Source organism: Chiloscyllium plagiosum, chromosome 4 (assembly GCF_004010195.1).
Source record: "Chiloscyllium plagiosum isolate BGI_BamShark_2017 chromosome 4, ASM401019v2, whole genome shotgun sequence".
NCBI lineage: Eukaryota > Metazoa > Chordata > Chondrichthyes > Orectolobiformes > Hemiscylliidae > Chiloscyllium > Chiloscyllium plagiosum.
In genome coordinates, this window is record NC_057713.1 from 13,573,583 (window position 1) to 13,595,529 (window position 21,947).

The 21,947-nt window shown below is 42.3% G+C and overlaps 1 protein-coding gene across 1 annotated transcript in view; it reads right to left on the bottom strand.

Annotated features, from left to right (window-relative positions):
- LOC122548864 (guanine nucleotide-binding protein G(s) subunit alpha-like) overlaps nucleotides 1-5,621 on the bottom strand; it is a 294,455-nt gene extending 288,834 nt beyond the window's left edge. Inside the window, exon 1 of the mRNA XM_043687749.1 lies at nucleotides 4,920-5,621. Coding sequence (XP_043543684.1) covers nucleotides 4,920-5,331 — 412 coding nt within the window. The 5' untranslated portion in view covers nucleotides 5,332-5,621. The remainder of the gene's footprint in view (nucleotides 1-4,919) is intronic.
- Nucleotides 5,622-21,947: the final 16,326 nt, after the last annotated feature.

Below are 21,947 nucleotides of genomic sequence, written 5' to 3' on the forward strand. Positions count from 1 at the left end.
TTTTTCCTTAATAATTTAAACTTTCAAATTAAGTTAAAGTCACTTGATATTTTTCATAAATTACTAGGAAATGTTGATACAGTGCAATTGTACTTTGTCGCTAGATTGGACCCGAAAATACTAAAAATACGGAGGCAGAAATCTCAATCTCAGAAGATACTGTTCAAAATATCAAATGCCCTTCGGTCCATTCAATCTTTTCCAACCATCATAAACCTCTAAATACAACTGAAAAATTGAATGCTCTAGCCTCAATCACACCATGCATGGCAAACCACTGTAAATGATGACCATCTTCTGACACATGCCTTAAATTTGTTCTTCAAAACGCAATCTTAAATCTCTGAAATTACTTTGTTGTGTTTGCTTGCTTGTTCCTCATAAGTATCATTCAAGGGTCTTTTTGAAGTTCAGATCCTTTCCTCATATCTGACAGTTTGGTTACATTGATGGTACAGACAGACTAAAACAGTGGTAGAACTTGTGGTAGATGGGGTTTAATGTGGAAACATGTGAAGTCCCTCACTTTAGGTCTGAATAACAGAAGTAAGAACAAATGCTTAATATTAAGGTAAGTGCTGTGAACAAGCATTTAAATATCTATGTATACAAATCACTAAAAGCTACACTACTAGTTAATAAAAGGGGCAATAGATTGGCTTTTACCTTAATTTAAAAGCTGTATTTAAATGCAAAGAAAAAGGATTCTGTTGAACAGACCCCTGCACAGATCCTCTTTGGTTCAGTTTTAGCCATCGAACCTCCTCAGGAAATGTGTACTGGCCTCAAGAGGATGGAGTGCAGATTCAATAGAGTGATGATAAGGGCTTTAAGGATTAAATGATGAGGATAATTTCCATAAACTTGGTTCATTTTTCCCTGAATTCAGAAAGGTTGCATAGTATTCTAATCAAGGTTGAGAAAATTTGAAGGTTTTAATGATGTAGATCTGTTTAAACTATTTCTTTTGGTGAGGAAATCCAGAACAAGAGGACAAAATCTGCAACTTAGAGTCAGATCACCTGAGTGTACTCAGGAGCATTTATTTTATATAAAACACAACCTACAACTCCCTTCCCAAATAGCTTTAGCTTCTGGGATTATATTCAAGACTGGAATAGATATCTTGGGTAAAAATATGAAGATATATGAAACAAAAGTGATTAAATGGAGCAAACCACAGAAAATCCTGTAGCCTGAATGGCAAAAGAGGTACAAGGGCTTAACAGTCGATTTTGCCTGTCCTCGGATGCTGCCTGAATTGCTGTGCTCTTCCAGCACCACTGATCCAGAATCCTATTCCTGTGATTTGCCATTGCACAGTTAACACTGAGGCTGGAGAACTCAATTCAATTTAACATCCCCCGCTATGACATTCACTACAACACCTTAAAACTTCCTCGTAACACATTATAATATTGTAACCATGAAATACAAACATTTTTCTACCAAATCTAACATATATGGTGCCTTGTATCTGTTTATATTGAATTGTAATGCTTCCTGCATTTCAACAGCTGACTACACTTCAAAAAAGGACTTAACTGGCTTGAGTGCACTTTGGGGCATTCCCTGGTCATGGAAGACTATATAAATACAAACTTTTCCTTTTATTAACCCAAACTTAATGTAATTTGTCACGCATTACATAGAGCATGGCAAGGTTTTTTTTCATCTGTCTCCAAGATCTTTTGTCATCTCCACTTACTTGCCTGATGTCAACTCAATATTTAGCCATCTTCCAAGGATACAAATTCAGATCAGATATGCATATTAAAACACTAAGTCACACAACATGCACTCAACAGCACTTTACTCACATCCCCTGTTCATTTGGACTCAACACTTCGCACAAACTGCTTCTGCACTTTTCCTTCAGCTTGTCACTAATTCACTCACACATTTCAACCTTATTACACAATGACATTAGACTGTAAAATGTCTTGCATGGTACAGTTAATAATATAAAAATCGGTAATCCCAATTTACATTGCTTATTTCCCGAAAAACGTCTCAGGAAGATCCGGCGAGATCTGTTTGGTAGCTGTCATTTATCTTCCTCAAAATGACCATGACTATTTTACAAATTCTCCTCCCCTAATTACCCTGTAATATAATTCATCTCTCCCAGGAGAATGGCATGTCTAGGGCTTACATCAGGAAGTATCAACTCACACAAAATCAACAAGTGGAATACATTGCTAAAAATAGTAAGTGATAAGATGACCCTGGAATTTCTTAAATGGTTAAATGCTGTAATAGGAAGATTGTAGAGAGTTGGCTTTCTGAAAAGGAAAAAGCAGGGCCTCTTTAGATCTTGCCTTATGTTTTGAAGAATATGAACTCATTGTAAATGACAAGAAACTTAAATAGTTCAGAGGGATGTGGTGCCCTTGGACAGAAAACAAAGTTTCAAGTCTAGCAAGCCGGTATTATTTGAAATCCCAAAACATACATACAGATTTCATTTAAATATTTGATATTCTTAATCAAAACTTAAAATGGTTTACATCCATTTAATCCATTCAGTGGAACATGGAGTAATTCTTTAGAAAAGCAAGTATGCTGGACAGAACACAACCATTTCAAATTTCCAAGAGAACAACCTTGGTATTAGTATTTACTAATATTAGAATTAAATCAAACTGATGTTCAAACATTTGATTCTATAGTTAGGACAAAGAGCAACAAAAACCAAAACTGCTGGAGAAACTCAGCACAGTTGGCAGCATCTGTGGGGAGAAACTGATTCCATGTTTTGAGTCAAGCGTCCCATGTTCAGAATCCAAGAGCTCTAAAGACAGTTCACTGAACCCGAAATGTTAACTCTCCTTTCTCTTCACAATTGCTGAGTTTCTCCAGCAATTTCTGTTTTTGATTCAGATTTCTTTGTTTTAACTTAAGAGGAACAATTGGCTACATGGCTCCTTGACCCTTCTTTGCCATCCCACATGGAGGAGGGAGGTCGAGCTTCAGCCTCAATTCAACTTTCAGCGCTGGTCCTCACATTTCCTTCAGATTCCAAAATCTAGCCACCTCAGCCTTGAATATGCTCAACAACTGAACAGCCACAGCCCTGTGGGGTAACAAATTCCAAAGATTCACCAATTGAGTGTCAGACTTCCTCATCTTAATCTTAAAAAGGCTTACACTGTACCCTCAAGTTCAAGGGTAACAGTTTCTCAGCATCCACCTGGCCAAAACTTCATAGAATCATACAAACTTCAAAAAGATTACTTCTCATTCTTGTAAACACTAGCAAATATAGGCAAGTTTGAATCAATCTTTCTGCATAGACTCAAAATCAAAGTCTATCTAGCAGAGCTTCATTTCAATCACATCAGGCAGCATCCGAGGAGCTGGAGGATCAACGTTTCCGGCAAGAGCCCTTCATCAGGAAACTTACCCGGAATGTTGATTCTCCTGTTCCTCGGATGCTGCCTGATCGGCTGTGCTTTTCCAGCATCCTACTCTTGACTCTGACCTCCAGCATCTGCAGTCCTCACTTTCTCCTTCATTTCAATCACTCTAACACAAATGAACCTTTCCTTAGATATAGTAATCAAACTCCAAATTTCACATATGCTTTAACAAAGCCCTGTACAACTACAGTGTAACTTCACCACTTTAACCTCCTTACAACACACCATTTACCTTCACAACTGCTTGCTGCACATGAAACTGTGTGTTCTGCGCAAGGACACCACATTTCCCCCTAAACTATTTAATAGTTTCACATTTTTTAAAATAAGTTTTGTTTTTCCAACTAGAGTGAAAACCTCTCATTTTCTCACATTGAACTCCTTCCAACACCTCACTCGACTTTATTTATTTGCATTTTTTTTTTGTCACCTTGTTACAATGCATGTTACATTAATGGGTTGGACAATAATGACCCTTGCAAACATCCTGTAGGTAACAGGCTGCTAACATTAAAAAAGGTGTGAAACAAATACCAGAGAAGAAACGTGAGCAGAGCTAATATGGCTTTTCTTCAAAACCTTAACCCTAATCCCATTAAATCAATTGTCTGTCCACACTGATGCTGCACTCAACCTTGTCAGCTCTTGTGCGAAAAACCTTTCCTGGAGCACATTTTAAAACCCAAGTGGACTAAATCCATTGGCTGCCCTTCGTTACTAAAAGGATGCTTGCAAGGGTCACTATTTTCATCCAGGGCATTAATGTAACATGATTTGGAGATGCCGGTGTTGGACTGGGGTGTACAACGTTAAAAATCACACACCAGGTTATAGTCCAACAGGTTTAATTGGAAGCACTAGCTTTCGGATCGCAGCTCCTTCATCAGACAAGCTATTTTTCAATGTATAATTTCAGTTACATCACACTGTAAACTTCTGCTATAAATTCTGCGTCTTACAATTGTGTCCTCCACAACCACCTGATGGAGGAGCGTCGCTCCGAAAGCTAGTGCTTCCAATTAAACCTGTTGGACCATAACCTGGTGTTGTGTGATTACTAATGTAACATGAATTGTAGTGACTGTGTAACGCGGCCAGGTCTGGTGATGATGCAAAGTTACGTGGAAAATACGCTGTCACAAGGAGACAAAATCTTCATTAACCCTGCCGGTCACATCCTTAAGACAGCTCAGTGGGTGTTTTTTTTTTACATTGACAGCACTCTGGTAGTTTACAAGTTGCTCAGTGCTAATTTGACATGGGTTTTGATATAAGATCGGAGGCGCAAGTTTAAACTTCAAGACAATGATGGATGAAGTGATGAAATTAAAAAGTGTGAACCATCAAAACCATAGTTGTCTGTCAGAGCAGAGGGAAAGGGAGCGTGCACACTGACCATGAAATGCCATCCCTCAGTGTCCCTTTAATGGGTCAGTCTACCCCCAAACAGAGAGAGAGAGAGAGAGAAGCGGGGCCCTTACATTGACATGACCTTACCCAGCAGGAGCAGCCGGTGAGTTTGCTTGTACTCGCGTTTCTGTTCCTTCAGGATTTTGTCGATGTACTTGCTGACTTTCTTTGCCTCCCTCTCCGCCTCCTTCTCCTCCGCCCGCAGCCTGTCCCAGTTTTTGCTGGGTTTCTCGGGGGCTGCTTTCTTGGCGCCGTGCTGCCGCTCTCCGCCGTTCTGCTGGGGCTGCCAGTCGCGGAGCCTGTCCGGGTCCCCGCGCTGGGCTTGGTGGCCATCGCGCAGCCAGTCGGAACTCCGCAGCCGCTCCACCGTCTCCCCCCGCTGCGGGGCTGCGGCTGGGGCTGAAGCCGCTGCCGGAGGCTCCGAGTCCGGGCTGCTGGTGGACACTGACGCGATGGGGTCGCTGAACAGCCGCGGGCGCAGGCTGTAGCACATCCCCATGTTTCCACAGACAGGGAGAGGCGAATACCCCCACACACAGGGCCTGGAACAAACCGCTTTGATCAGCGTTTCATCCTCACGCTTCACAAACCCACCCACCGAAATGCAGCTGGTCGATTTACAGTCCCTTCTCTCCCACTCCCCCAAATTTAAAAACAAAACACCCGAATTTTTTTTTATATAAAAAAAGGCAAGAGACTGAATGGTTTAAAATCCCCAATGTTCCATTGTGCACAAGCAAATACGGCGTTCGAGACTCATAAATCACCTGATCCCAGTGACCAGTGGTCCACCTTACCGTAAATCCTCCAAACTCACAGCCCAACTCCTGGAACCAGAGCCAAACCAATCCGACCTCCTCCATCCCCACCTCCCTCCCAACAATTCATTGATCTGCCCTTCAATCCCCTCAGCACTTGTCCTCAGGAATCATTTTTTTTTGTAAAAACGCACAAGTCACAGCATTTCTTCGGATTTGTTTACAGCCTCACGATATCTATGGAGGAACAACAAAACGCTGTGCCAAAACACATAAATATTACACCATGGTAGAATATCTTTGACAGCACCCCCCCCCCCCTTTCAAATCGTTCCGAACTCCCTGATTTTTAAATCATAAGCAACACTAAAGAATTGGTGGCGGGAGGGAGGGTGAGTTCCTCTGAGAGAGTGATATTTTGGGTTAAAAAAAACACTGCTTGACAGAGGAATTTCCTTCATTAATCATCCAGCTTTAAAAAAAAATCAGATTTCAATGTCCCAAATATAAAGCCTAGAAGGCCTCAAACAACGAGGGGTTTCTTTATCTGCCCCCATCCAGACAGAGGGTAACTAGAAAAACATAAAAGGTCTTTAATGTTTCTTGTGAAAGGTGTTTAAAATAAAAAACCGGTTAGTAAATGGACTAAAGATTATAATATTAATTATAGATGGACAAATACTCGACGGAAAGATCCTGAACTAGCGGAGCTATGTGGATGTAACACTATACAACACAGCGAAATATATCTGCTACATGTTAAAAAGTAGTGCTGAATAAACTCTGCAGCATCTGTGGAGAGGGGAACAGCTGACATTTTGTGTCCAGTAGGACTTTTCTTTGGAACCCGAAGTCGTTAAACATAACATGTTAATTCTGCTTCTCTCTCCGCAGATGCTGCCGGACCTGCTGAGATTCTACAGCATTTTCTGTCTCTATTTCAGATTTGCAGCACCTGCGACATTTTGCTTTTATCGTGTTTTGATGAAATCTGGACCATTAAAACCTCTCAGATGCCGTCTGACCTACTACCCGAGTATACCCAGCGTGTCATATCTGCATAAATTTGGAGGAGTTTGGGGGGGGAGGGGGAAGAATATTTTGGAATTTCACCCTGTTGCCCTGGCGAGCAAGGAAACAATTTGTACAGCTTTCAAACTTATTTAAATCGGTGTAATGAATCTAGAAATCACATCAAGTGCGTGAGGCAGGAGCTATAATTATAATTTTGAAAACAAGGTATTTCCGTCGTGAGTCAAACACAACACCTAAAGCAGTTTTTAAGTTCAAGACATTGTTTAATTGCTTGAGGTTATAGAAGTTTAAAAAGAGGTGTGGCATCTTTAGAAATATCATGTGACTTGTTTGCTATTTGCTATGGCACCATACTCTTGTTTACTGTAAACAGTTAAGAATTGAGTCCGATTTTGCTGTCAACTTTTCCGTGAGGTTAACCGTGCTTGCAGTTATTCGTGAGCAAGTCATGCAACAAACTCAGATGAGAGGCAGGTGTATGGCTAAATATCTAAAAATTATACCATTCCACTGTTAACTTTGTCACAAAGCAGTTTGATGATTCCTCACTGTTGGCACATGATGTATGCCATAACACTGTTTAAAAAATAGTAGTGACGACAATTCCCCCCCACCCACCAGATATTTAGAACACAAAGATACAGCAAGAACTGAGGTGAAATATCCATCAAGAGGCACTGAAAACACTCTCCCATGATTACAAGATGGAAACACAGGAGACAATGTAAGGCAGTGTGAAGTGATACACTTTGGTATAAAGAATAGATTAGACAATGAGATAAATGATACAATTTTAAAAGAGGGTGCAGGAACAGAAATACCCACCATGTACACACAAACTGTTGAATGGGGACAGGACAAGTGCAGTGAGTATTTTAAAGAAATTGATGGGATATTTTGGCTTTGTTCATTGAGGTGTTTAGTATAAAAACCAGAAAGTTGTGCCAACTGATATACAGTACAGATGTAAGCGAGAACATTGGAAGATCATAGCATCCGCAAACTTCTTTCAAGCCAGGACTCGTCCTTTAGACTGCAATGGAACATGGTAGTGTGCCATGGAGTCATTACAGTGCAGAAAGATTCCATTGATTCTATGTCAGCTCTCAGTAGGACAACCTAATCAGTGCCATTCCCCTGCTCTATTGCTTGAACCCTGCAAGTTTGCTTCCTTCAGATGCCCATCCCATTACCAGTGACTGACCATACCTTTACACTTTAAATCTCATCTCTATGAAATCTTTGTAGTCTCAATCCTCTTCTTCCAACACACAATGAACAGTAGAACACAAGAAATAGGATTGGACCACTGGACCAATTAACCCTGCTCCATCTATTCAACATGGCTGACATTGGACTTCACTCTCCAGCTTGCTTCTCTTCTCCCTTATTCCTGAGAGACAGAGCTTTTCTGTTCCCACATTAAACATTCAACAAAATGAACATCTCTGGGAAGACAATTCCAAAGGTTCACAACGCTTTGAGGAAGTAGTTTTTCCTCATCTCAGTCCTTAATGGATTGGCCTCTTATTCAGTAAGTGTTTTAAATTCATCAACCAATTTCTCAGCAGCCACCCTATCAAATCCCCTCAGAACCATCTGTTTCAAAGAGATCATATAGAAGCAGGTGAATGATGAGCAGAAATAGACCATTTGACTCCTTCAGCTGGTCCAACAGTCAATAAGGTCAAAGCTGATCTGTTGGCTTTTGAATTCTATATTCCCATCTACCCTCAACAACATTTGATTCACTTGTCTAACATGAATCTATTTAGATCAGCCTAAAGCTATTCAATGAATCCCCATTCCACTAACTGCCTTCTGCAGCAGAATCCCAATGTCACAAAGTCACTCCCCCAAAGTGCAGTGGACTCTGGGACATTGAGTAAATTTAAGGAGGAACCAGACAGGTTTTAATTTGTAACACCTTGAAGAATTATGGCAAGGGCAGGAAAGAGGAGTTGAGACAGAGATGACCCCATGATCATATCAAATACCAGGGTAGGCTTGAGGGGCTGAATTGCCTACTCCTGCTAATTCTTCTGTACCAAAGCCATTTTTTAAAAAAAAAGTTCCTCCCACATTCTAATAGGGAGGTTCCAAGTTTTTAGCAATGGGCTGCTAGTTCTGTACTCACTTGAGAGAATATAGTCTATCCATGCTCACTTTGTCAACTGTTTTCAGGATCTTATACACTTCAATGAACTCTCACTCTAAACTCCAGTAAAACACTTCACTGTCTGTCCAAGATTTCCTCATAAATCAACCTGCTCATTCCAGATAATCAACCTAGCAACCCCCTCTGAATGACCAATGTATTTGCATTTTTCCTTCAATGAGGAGACCAGCACTGTCCTGTATAACTGAAGCTTAACATTCTTACTTTTATGTATCACTCACAGTCTTCCATTAGCATTAATTACTTGTTGCACCTGCATTCTAACTTTGTGACAAGTGCACCAGATCATCCAAATTCTTCTGCACCTCCGAGGTCCAAAGTCAGTCTTCATTCAGGTCAGGCTCAGCACTTTTGTTCTTCATGTTAAGATGAAGTTTGCATTTTGCCAAACTATACTGCATTTGTCAGATTTTTGCTGACTCGGTTTATCTGCCCTCCTCTCTAGAATTGAGCAAGAACTGGAAAATTAATGAACACATTACCTCATCACTAGCCACCTCTTGCAAGACTCTAGAAGAACCTGTCAGTCCACAACACTATCAGTTCGTTCAGTATCACTTCTCTAGAGAAGGGTTTTACCACGTTCCCCTCTCCCTCCTGATTGCCAGCTTTTAATGGAATGCTTTTTGCATCTCCACAGCAAAAACAGATGCAAAATATCTGTGTATTTTACCCACCACTTCCTTATTCTCTGCTGTTGAAGCACCTCCCCTTCTTTGAAAATCCAGAGATTTTAAAAATGTTCAAGGAATTGGGGGCATCTGATTACAGATACCAGTCTTCAGTCACTTTAATTCATAGGAATTTTGCCAAAATGTAGGTCATTCAGCCCCTCAAGCCTGCTCCACCACTCAATAACATGATGGCTGATCTGTGGCTTAACTCCATATGCCTGCCCTGTGGTTTTTTTTCCTTTGATATCCTTGCTTATCAAGCATTTGTCTATCTCAGATTTAAGTTCAACAATTGAATTAGTATCAACCACAGTTTGAGGGTGGGTTTTCCAAACATACTCTACTCTTTGTATGTAGAAGTGCTTTCTAACATCTCTCCTGATTGGCCTGGCTGTGATTCTTAGTCTACACCCCCATTTTAGGATCTTCAAGTGGAAATAGTCTTTTCCTGTAAGTATGCTGAAAACCTTGATTAGATCACCCCTTAACCTTCTAAATTCCAAAGAATGAAAGCTTAATCTGTTTAAACATAAACCCTGAAGTCTAGTTATCATCCTTGTAACCGTGCATTGAACTCCATCCAGGGCCAAAACATCCTTTCGAAGGTGTGGTGCCCAGATCTGCTCACAGTATTTTAAATGAGGTCTACCTAGGGTTTGTTTAACTGCAGCATAATGTCTACACCCCTATACTACAGCCCTTTAGGGATGAAGGCCAGCATTCCACTAGTCGCCTTGATTATTTTCTGTACCTGTTCATAGTGTTTTAAAGAGCTATGCATCTGAACCCTCAAGTTTCATTGGGCATTCTCTGTATTTAACAATGTATCTTCTAAACAAAACCCTGTTCTATCATTTTTCAGTCTTAAATAGATAACCTCACAGTTGCCTATATTAAAATCCATTTGTCACAGCTTTGCCCATTCACTTTATCAATGTCCAGTTGTCACTTTATCCTGTCATCAACACCAATTTTGGGTCATCAGTAAATTTGGATAATTGATTTTTTAATGCTGTTATTATCCAAGTTATTAATGAATATTGTGAATAATTGTGTCCTCTGTGGGGGACTACTTGTCAATTCCTGCCAATCTGAGTACTTGCCTATTATTCAAGATCACTGTTTCCTGCCACTCAACCAATTTCCTATCCATATCATTAATTTGCCCCCAATTCCATGGGCTTCCACTGTAGCTAATGATCTCCCGTGTGGGACTTTATCAAAAGCCTTCTGGAAGTCCACATAAACATCCATTGATTGACCTCTGTCCTTCACCATTTACACTATGTGATATCAAGATACAGCTGAAGGCACAGGATACTACAAACACTATGGGACTTGACACCATTCAGGCAACTGTACTGAAGAAAAATGCTCCTGAACTAACTATTCACCTGGACAAAACCTTCACTGTTTGTTGAATTATTACTCATTTATTTATTAAAGCTGGAGTCAGGCTGCCTTCCACAACTGTTTATATTGTTGAATACAAACACAAATTTAATTTGTCCCCTTCCTAACCAAATCCCTTATTGTGGACAACTAGTGCTCAAATGTGTTTTTGAATGATTATCAGCTGCTTTTTAATTATCTCTTGAGCATTCTTTAAAGGGACCACCTTTTACAATGTTGTTACCACTGGCTGCATTGTACGCACCTGGCAAAATGGAAGCATTCTTCCAGGTATGACCTATGCAAAATACGCAGAACAAATCCAACTTGACTGACTACCAGCCTATCAGTCTGCTTTGATCATCATTAAAGTAATGGAAGGTGTCATCAACAGTGCTATCAAGCAGGGCCTGCTCAGCAATAACCTGCTCAGTGATACCCAATTTCAGTTCTGGCAGATCCATATACCTCTTGAACTCATTACAGTCTTGGTTCAAACATAGACAAAAGAGCTGAATTCCAAATGTGAGGGGAGAGTGACTGCCCTTGACATCACAGCGGCATTTGACCAATCATGGCATTGGGACTCCTAGCAAAATTAGAAAAGTTGGGAGAAAATTTCACAGATTGGAATCATACGTAACATGAAGGAAAATGAATGTGCCTGTTGGAGGTCAATTATCTCAGTCCCGGGACATCACTACAGTATGTTTAGGGTAGATATTTTTTAAGCAACCTATCCGGCTATATTATTCCATACCTCTGGACTCGAGTCAGAGTCAAACAGCACAGAAATAGAGCCATCGGCACAACTTGCCAACCAAGTTTCCTAAACTGAACTAGTCCCATTTGCCTGTGTTTGTCCTATATCCCTCTCAACCTTTCCTCTCCAAGTATCTGTCCAAATGTCTTTTAAATGTTGAAATTGTACTTGCCTCTACCACAATTTCCTCTGGCAGATTGATCCACATATGCATTACGCTCTGTGTTAAAATGTTGCCCCTTCGGTCCCTTTTAAGTCTTTCTCCTCTTACATTAAACCTATCCCATCTAATTTGGACCCTCCTACCATAGGGAAAATACCTTGGCTATTCACCTCATGTATTCCCCTCTTGATTTTATAAACCTCTATAAGGTCACCCCCTCAGCTTCCAATGCTCCAGGGAAAACAATCCCAGCCTATCCAGCCTGTCCCTATAACTCAGACCCTCCAGTCTCAGTAACATCCTTGTTAGCCTGTTTTGCACCATTTCTATTTTAGTCACATCCTTCTTCTAAGAGGGTGACCAAAACTATATGCAGTACTCCAAATATGGCCTTACTGATATCTTGTACAGTCATAACATGATGTGCCAACTCCTGTACTCAGTGCTCTGACTGATGAAGGCAAGCATACCAAATGTCTTCTTCACTACCCTGTCTACTCATTACCTCATCTACTGTGTCCGTTGCTCTTGATGAGGTATCCTTTACATTGAGGAGACAGAACGTTCAGAGAACATCTCTAGGACATATGCACCAACCAACCCCACCGCCCTGTGACCGACCACTTCAACTCCCCCTCCCACACTGCCAAGAACATGCAAGTCCTGGACCTCCCCCACTGCCAAATCCAAGCCATCCTGATGTCTGGGGGAAGAGTGCCTCATCTTCCGCCTTGGGATCTTCCAACCACATGGCATCAACGTCTATTTTGCCAGTTTCCTCATCTCCCCTCCCCCCCCCTTATCCCAGATCCAACCCTCCAACTCAGCACTGCCCTCTTGAACTATTCGGATGCTGCCTGTCCTGCTGTGCTTTTCCAGTGCCACACTTTTTGACTCTGACTCTCCAGCATCTGCAGTCCTCACTTTCTCCAAACCACTTTCATGGAACTATGTACCTATGAACACCTAAGTCTTTCTGTTTGACACCATCTCCCAAGGCTCTACAATTAATTGTGTACATCCAGCTCTGGTTTGTCTTACCAAAATGCAACATCTTGCATTTTTAGATTAGATTACATTACAGCGTGGAAACAGGCCCTTCGGCCCAACAAGTCCACACCGACCCGCCGAAGCGCAACCCACCCATACCCCTACATTTACCCCTTACCTAACACTATGGGAAATTTAGCATGGCCAATTCACCTGACCTGCACATCTTTGGACTGTGGGAGGAAACCGGAGCACCCGGAGGAAACCCACGCAGACACGGGGAGAATGTGCAAACTCCACACAGTCTGAGGCAGGAATTGAACCCGGGTCTCAGGCGCTGTGAGGCAGCAGTGCTAACCACTGTGCCACCGTGCCGCCCTATTTAATTTATTGAATTAAACACCATCTGCCATTCCTCAGTTCTCTGGCCCAGGGGATCAAGATCCCATTGCACTCTGAGATAACTTTCTTCACTGTTCAGTATGCCACCAATTTTGGTATCATCCTCAAACTTACTAACAATACCTCCTTTATTGATTGATTGATTGTTTTGATTTATTGTCACGTGTACCTAAGTACAGTGAAAAGCTTTGTTTTCGAGCAGTACAGGCAGATCATAGCAAGCGAGGACATACAGAGCATAAGGTTAAGAAAACTTGGTCAGAGGCATTCAGGTTATATCACACAAGGCATGCGTTAGGCAAGATCAACATTAACAAGATCAGCATTATTTAAAGTTAGAGAGTCCATTCATCAATATGACAACGGCAGGGAAGAAGGTGTTCTTGAACCTGTTGGTGCGTGCATTCAAACTCCTGTATCTTTTTGTTATGGACTAGGCCAGACCACTCAAAACCATCTTGAGCAGGAAACCCAGACCATAACGTTGCAATTTGTTTTGGTAAGTGTACTGTGAAAATTACCCGGAATAAGTTAGCTAGGTCAACTACTAGGTTTTAAAACAGACAGGAATTTATTTAGGAAACTACATAATGAAACACAAGGAACAGAATAAAGAACCCCTACAGAACTCAATCTATCCAAACTAGATTTAATTATGCTGTTCCGAAAATACACAACAGTCCCAATAAGCAAACCCCCCCTTAAAAAACATTAAAAATGGAACAGGTGCTTACAGGTTGAAGTGAGAAGGGCAGAAAGAGAGAGGGAGAGAGAGCCTGTTTCCACAGCTGAACTCCTAACTAGTTCTGGACTGAATTACTCAGCTAGCGAGCTGACCACTCCCCTTTCATTATACAGGTCACTTCTAAAACATGACCACTTTGGCCTGAAGTCTCATCTGTTTACATATAAACAAAAAGGCCTCTCAATACTCTTTGATCTCTGTACCAAACCAGTCTAATTGGAACCCGGAGAGTTTTATGACCCCTCTGAAAAAAACCAAGGACACAGTATCGTTGAGAAAAGGAACAGCTTTTAGAAAAAAGGTACCATCAATACCAAAAGAAGGATTCATTTTTAAAACCCTTTGAAAACAAACTGGTTAGTAGTCTAAAGCACACATATATACTATACTAACTATACACATGCAAACATGCAAATTCTGGCCATGGCACTCCCACCACTGAACACCTCCTTATCTCATTCGAGTCTCAATAATGCATCGGCAATCACGTTTTCTCGACCTGCCACATGCACAATTGCCAAATTAAATGGCTGCAACAATCAGCTCCATCGAAACAGTCTGGCATTTCTGTCATTAAAGTTTTCCATAAATGTCAATGAGTTGTGATCAGTGTATACGATTGTCTCAGATGCATTGCTGGCAATATAAACACTGAAATGTTGTCATGCCAACATCAAGCTTAAAGTCTCTTTCTCCACCATTGAATATTTCTGTTGATGAATGTTCAACTTCCTAGAAAAATACCCGATGGGTCTTTGTATTCCCTCGTCATCCTCCTGCAGGAGCACCATACTGACACCCACATCACTGGCATTGATAGCCACTTTGAAAGGCTTCATGTAATCGGGTGTGCCTAATACTGGGGTAGTGGTTAAGACAGTTTTTAGGCTGTCAAACACCTTTTGACAGTCTCCTGTCCACTGAAACTTCTTGCCCTTCTTTAACAATTCAGTGAGTGGAGCAGCCACACTGCTAAAGCTCGGCACAAACGTTCAGTAAAATCCACTCAATCCCAGGAACGGCTTTCATCGTCGACGGTGTGGGAAATTCCTCAATTATTTTCATTTCGCATCCTATGGGGCCATTTGTCCATGTCCAATAATATGGCCCAGGAAGCTGACTTGGGTTTTGGCAAATTCACTTTTAGCTATGTTTACCACCAAGCCTGCCTTCCGAAGTCAATCGAACAAATCCAATAAATGCTATAAATGTTTCTTCCATGAGTGACTAAAAATCACCAGGTCATCAACATAACAACACAATTGATTAACCCGGCAACGACCTTATTAGTCAGCCTCTGAAATGTGGCTGGAACGTTTTTCATATCAAATTGCATGACTTTGAATGGATATAGTCCATTTGGCGTTAGGAAAGCTGAAATTGCCTTTGTTCTCTTTGACAGAGGTACTTGACAGTAGTGTCTGAGCAAGTCCAACTGAGAAATGTAAATTGCTTGCCCCACATTTTCAGCATAGTCCTCTAACCATGGAATTGGATATGCATCAGCCTTTGTGATGGCGTTGACTTTGCCATAGTTCACATGTAACTATTGGGTACTGTGTGGCTTTGGCACCATGACCATGGGTGAGCTCCAGTCACTGTAACTCACTTGATTATGCCATCCTGCAGCATGCTCTCTATCTTCTTCTGAACCTGTGCCAACTTTAGAGGGTTATGCCTATAAGGATGTTGCTTAATCTGAATAGCATCTCTTATATCTGCATCATGCACAATTAGGTTAGTACTTCCCAGAGTGGGTCATGTGAATATGCTCACAAGGTATTTTGACCAGGGAAGGAAAGCAAGAGGAGAAGGTTTAGATTACTTACAGTGTGGAAACAGGCCCTTCGGCCCAACAAGTCCACACTGAACCGCCGAAGCGCAACCCACCCAGACCCATTCCCCTACATTCCACCCCTTCACCTAACACTACGGGCAATTTAACAGGGCCAATTCACCTGACCTGCACATTTTTGAACTGTGGGAGGAAACCGGAGCACCCGGAGGAAACCCACGCAGACACGGGGAGAACGTGCAAACTCCACACAGTCAGTCACCTGAGGCAGGAATTGAACCTGGGTCTCTTGTGCTGTGAAGCAACAGTGCTAACCACTGTGCCACCGTACCACCCATATTAATAATTACAGCACAGAAGGAAGGACAAGTTCAGAGGACTCTGAATTGGACATTCCTCAAATCAAATTGGACATTGAGGAACTTGTCAAAAATTGGGATAAATGATTGAGTTACCTTCTACAAGAAAATCGAAATGACCTGAAGCAGTTATTACCATGGCAACACGATGCCTGGAGGAAGAGCGCCTCATCTTCCGCCTAGGAAACCTCCAACCACAAGGGATGAATGCAGATTTCTCTAGCTTCCTCATTTCCCCTCCCCCCACCTTATCTCAGTCCCAACCCTCAGACTCAGCAACGCCTTCTTGATCTGCAATCTTCTTCCCGACCTCTCTGCCCCCACCCCCTCTCAGGCCTATCACCCTCACCTTAACCTCCTTCCACCTATCGCATTCCCAACACCCCTCCCACAAGTCCCTCCTCCCTACCTTTTATCTTAGCCTGCTTGGCACACCTTCCTCATTCCTGAAGAAGGGTTTATGCCCGAAACGTCGATTCTCCTGCTCCTTGGATGCTGCCTGACCTACTGCGCTTTTCCAGCAACATATTTTTCAGCTCTGATCTCCAGCATCTGCAGTCCTCACTTTCTCCTTTGGGAGGAAACCAGAGCACTCTGAGGAAACCCAGACAGACACGGGAGGAATGTACAAACTCCACACAGACAGTTGCCTGAGGGGATTGTACCTGGGTCCCTCACAGTTTTAACCACTGAGCCACCGTGCTGCCTCTATTTGGCCCCTGCTCTGTGCCACTTATCTGATCAAAGACAGTCTCAGATAAAGCTATGTCAGCTTCCTTATCTGTGCCTTTTGATCTCTCCTGCTTCGGCCTGTGCCTCTGTGATCTTTGGTCACACAATCAGGGAAAATTCCTGAATAAAGATCCTTCATTTCTTCGGATGCCTGCATCTCCACTGATTTTTCAACTAGACTAGTGACACTGCGACTGGTGAATCAGCTATATCATTTGCAAGGACAAATTGTATTCCTGGAGCTAAGAGTCTGTTCAGTATTCCTACCACAAATTCTCCACTTTTCTCTGGACTCTCTAACCTCACTTTACATAATTGAGTACTTTTTGTATCACCATGAATTCCTGTTACCAGTACCTTTTCTGGCAATAGTCCCTCAGGAGCACATATCTCCTCATCCTTCAGCATTACAGATTGAGAGTATCCTGTGTCCCTTAATATTGTAACTTCTTTACCTGTTTCTCCCGACCTATGTAAATAAACTTTACCCATATGTGTTTATTTTTTAAGCAGATCAGGCATTTTCTCCTTAATCAACCTCTGATCATCTTGTACACTTTGAGGCAGTTGTCTAACTTCCCTTATTCTTTTTGTTACTAGTCCAACAAAACTCCCAGACTTGTCCAGTTTTCCTACATCTGGCTTTCTCCTAACCCACCAACACTGTGATTTCATGTGGCCTACTTTATTACAATGAAAACATCGGAGCTTTTTAACTTCTTTGTCCCCCTCAAAGGTTTCTTTTTTACCCTGTGGTAAATTATCTTTATGATCTTCACTGAGATCTACCTTTCCATTTCCACATGAGGATTTCTCTTTGCCCCAGTTTCTATCCCTCATGGATTGAAATTGATTCTGGATGCCAAACCCTGTTTTATGGATCAGCCTCTTCAGCTGCTAAAGTTGCTGTTTTAACTGTCTGCTCTTCCACATGAGTTTGCACTACTACAGGTAGTGAATTTTTGAATTCCTCTAAAATAATTACCTCTCTAAGGGCATCATAGGTTTGCTCAACTTTTAAAGCTCTTATGCATCTATCGGAATTACTCTGTTGATCCTTTCAAACTCAATATAGGTTTGACCAGGGTCCCTCCTTAGATTCCTGAAACATTGTCGATAGGTTTCTGGTACAAGCTCAAATGCACTTAAAATGGCTTTTCTCACCTCCTCATACTCCCCAGATACCTCCTCTGATAGGGTTGCAAATACCTCACTAGCTCTACCTACAAGTTTCATTTAAACAAAACCCACATTGCCACTGGCAACTGCATTTGTTTAGCTACCTTTTCAAATGAGATGGAAAAGGCTTCCACATCCTTCTCATTAAATTTAGGCAATGCTTGAATATACTGTTTCACACTCGGCATCTGACTACCAGGAACTTGCTCATCCTCACTCTCTTCCTCACTCTCTTCCTCACTAAGCCTACCCTCAGCCTTTATCTCCAGCCTTTTAAGCTGACTTTCCTTTTTAAGTGTCAGTTTTGAAGTTCAAAAGGTCTCTCTTTTTCCATCTCTTCTGCTGCTCTCTTTTCCCTCTCTTCTGCTTTTAATTGTAACTCAAACTGTTTCATTTCTGCTGTCCTTTCCTTATCTCTCACCTCTAACTCAAGCTGCTTCATTTACAATTGAATTCTTGCCATCCCCTTATATTCTGATGGTTTCTCCAGCAAGTTTAAACACTGAGCTACTGCTGAAATTATCTCTCCTTTTCTCACAGAAGCAGGCAGTTCCAATTCCAGCTTGTCTGCTAATTCCTGCAGCTTCATGTTATTCACCTTTTGCAAAGCTTCCAAAGTCACTACATCCACTTCCAGAAAATGTTTGGTGACTGAAACAGCCACTACTATCCCAAGCTTTGTCCCCCCATTTAAACCAACACCTGAAATAAAGACACTAGCACCTACCACTCACTGTTTTAAATCCCGCAAAGAGCCCTCAAGCTGTTATGGACTTGGCCAGACCACTCAAAACACTCTTGAGCAGGCAATCCAGACCATAACTTTGCAATTTGTTTCAGTAAGTGTACAGTGAAAATTATCCGGAGTATGTTAGCTAGGTCGACTACTAGGTTTTAAAACAGTCAGAAATTTATTCAAAAAATTACACAATGAAACACAAAGAATTAGAATTAAGAACCCTGACAGAACTCAGTCTATCCAAACTAGGCTTAATTACGCTGTTCCAAATAAGCAAACCCCCTTAAAAAGCAGTTTAAAAATGGAACAGACGCTCACAGGTTGAAGTTAGAAGGGCAGAAAGAGAGAGAGAGAAAGCCTGTTTCCACACTGCTGAATTCCTAACTAGTTCTTGACTGAATTGCTCAGCTAGAGAGCTGACCACTGCCCTTTCATTATACAGGTCATTTCTAAAACATGATCACTTTGGCTTGAAGTCTCATTTGTTTAATTATAAACAAAAAGCCTTGCAGTATACTCTTTAATCTCTATACCAAATGAATCTAATTGGAACCAGGAGAGTTTTATGACCCCTCTGAAAAAAATCAAGGACATAGTATCGTTGAGAAAAGGAACAGCTTTTAGAAAAAAGGCCCAGCTTTGTGACATTCTGTCCAATGGAAGAGGTTGTGGGAGATCATTACCAGGGTGCGATGGGTCTTTGATGATGTTGGCAGCCTTTCCACAGGGGGGCAGTGAGCTGTGTAAATGGAGTCCATGGATGGAAGGTTGGCTTCCATGATGGCCTGGACTGTGCACACAACCTTCTATCATTTCTTATGGTCCTGGGCAGAGCAATTTCTGTACCAAGCAGTTCTGCATCCAGACAGCATGCTTTCTATGATGCATGTGTAAATGTTGGTAAGGGTCCTTATGGACATGCCAAATTTCCTGAGCTGTGGCATCTTTTGGGGAATCCAGGACAAGTTTTTGGTTATCGTCACTCCTAGGAGCCTGACGCTCCCAACCATCGTCACTCCTAGGAGCCTCCGCTCCATTAATGTTAATGCGGGTGTGTTCTCCTTCTTTCTTTCTGAAATTCAATGATCAGTTCTTTAGTTTTGCTGATGTTGAGAAAGAGGTTGTTCTCATCGCACCACATCACCAAGCCCTCTTTCTCCTTGCTGCATTCTGACTCAGTATTGTTTGATATCTGTCCTACCTTGGTGGTGTTGTCAGTAAACCTGTAGATGGCGTTCATTTGGAATTTAGCAACACCGTTATGTGTGTACAGGAAGTATATTAGGGGGCTGAGAGTGGATCCTTTGGGGGCTCCAGTGTTGAGGGTTATTGTGGAGGAGGTGCAGTTCCCTATCCTTACGGGCTGTAGTCTGTCGGTCAGAAAACAGAGGATCCAGTTGCAGAGGGCGGAGCTGAGACCTCAGAGTTTTGACATCAGACTGGAGGGATAATGATGTTCAAATGGAGCTGTAGTTAATGAGCAAGAGTTTGCCATAGGTGTCCTGGTTGCCCAGATGTTCCTGGGATGAGTGGAGGGCTAGGTAAATGGTGTACACTATGGACCTGTTATGTCAGGGGATTGGAGCAGGCTGTGGGACGACCATTGATATGGGCCATGACTGGCCTCTCGAAGCACTTCATGATTATGGATGTCAGAGCCACCTGGCAGTAGTCACTAAGGCACATTTCACATGTTTTCTTATATTCTCTGATGATGATGGTCTTCTTGAAGCAGGTGGGGGTTTTGGCTTGTAGGAAGGAGAGGTTGAAGATGTCAGTGAATGCCTCTGCCAGCTGGTCCACACAGGATCAAAATGCATGACCGGGACTCTGTCCGGACAGGATCAAAATGCATGACCGGGACTCTGTCCGGACTTATTGCTTTCCTTGCATTGATTCCCAGGAAGACTGATCTGCCATCTGCAGCCATGCCAGAGGGAGCAGGTGCATCCGAGATTGTTGGGGCAGGTGACACCGCACCTCTGGCACTCTGCTTGAAGCGAACATCGAAAGCATTGAGCGCGTCAGAGAGGGATGTCTTTTTGTCTGTAATCTTGCTGCGCTTCATTTTGTATCCCATTATGTTGTTTAGGCTTTGCCACAGGCCGTGGGAGTGTGTAAAGTTGGTTTGGGGCTCTAACCTGGCCCAGTACTGCCTCTTGGCACCTCCAATGATTTTGCGGAGGTTGTATCCGGATTTCCTGTATGGGTCTGGGTCATCCGACTTGAATGCTGCTCGCCTGGTCTTCAGTAGGGAGTGGATTTCCTGGGTTATCCAAGGTTTATGGTTTGGAAACATCTGATTGACTTCTTTGGTACACATTAGCATTTGCTAATGAAGTCCATGATGGTGGTGGTGTACTTGTCCAGGTTTTCCGCTGAGTACTTGAATATGGTCCGGTCCACCCATTCCAAGCAGCTCCAAGGAGACGCTTTTCCACTGCCTTGACTAGCATTGTATTTCTTTCAATGAAGGATTCTCCCGTTTCAGCTTCTGCTTGTAAGCTGGGAGGAGGAACACAGCGTTGTCATCTGATTTTCCGAAGTGTGGATAGGGGATGGAGCATCTTTGACAGTTGTGTAGCAGCAGTCCATAATATTCGGTCGTCTCGTGGGGCAGGAGATGTCTGGGTGGTACTTTAGCAGAACCCTCTTGAGGTTGAAGTCACCAGCCACAATGAATAAGGCTTCATCCAAATAGTTCTCATCCAAATAGTTTATACAAATACTGAATAAGAGTGGACCCAGCACCAGTGGTCTCAGTCTGAACAACATCTCTCTATCACTGCTCTCTGTTTCCTACCATCAAGCTAATTTTGGATCCAACTGTCTAGCTGTCCGTGGATCCCATGTGACCTAACCTTACCAACCAGTCTATGTAGGGACATTGCCTACTGCTCTGCCTTCATCTATGTTCTTGGTCACTTCTCCAAAAAACTTGATCAAGTTTTTGAGACATGATTTCCCTCACACAAAGCCATGCTGACTATCCCTAATCGGTCCTTGCCTTTCCAAATGCATGTAGATCCCGTCTCTCACAATCCCCTTTAACAACTTTCCACCACTGACGTCAGACCTACTGCTCTATAGTTCCCTGAATTTTCCTTGCAGCCTTTCTCAAATAATGACAAGACATTGGCCATCCTCCAGTCTTCCTGCACCTCACTTGTGGCTGTCGATTATACAATTCTCTCTGCTAGGGGCCCCACA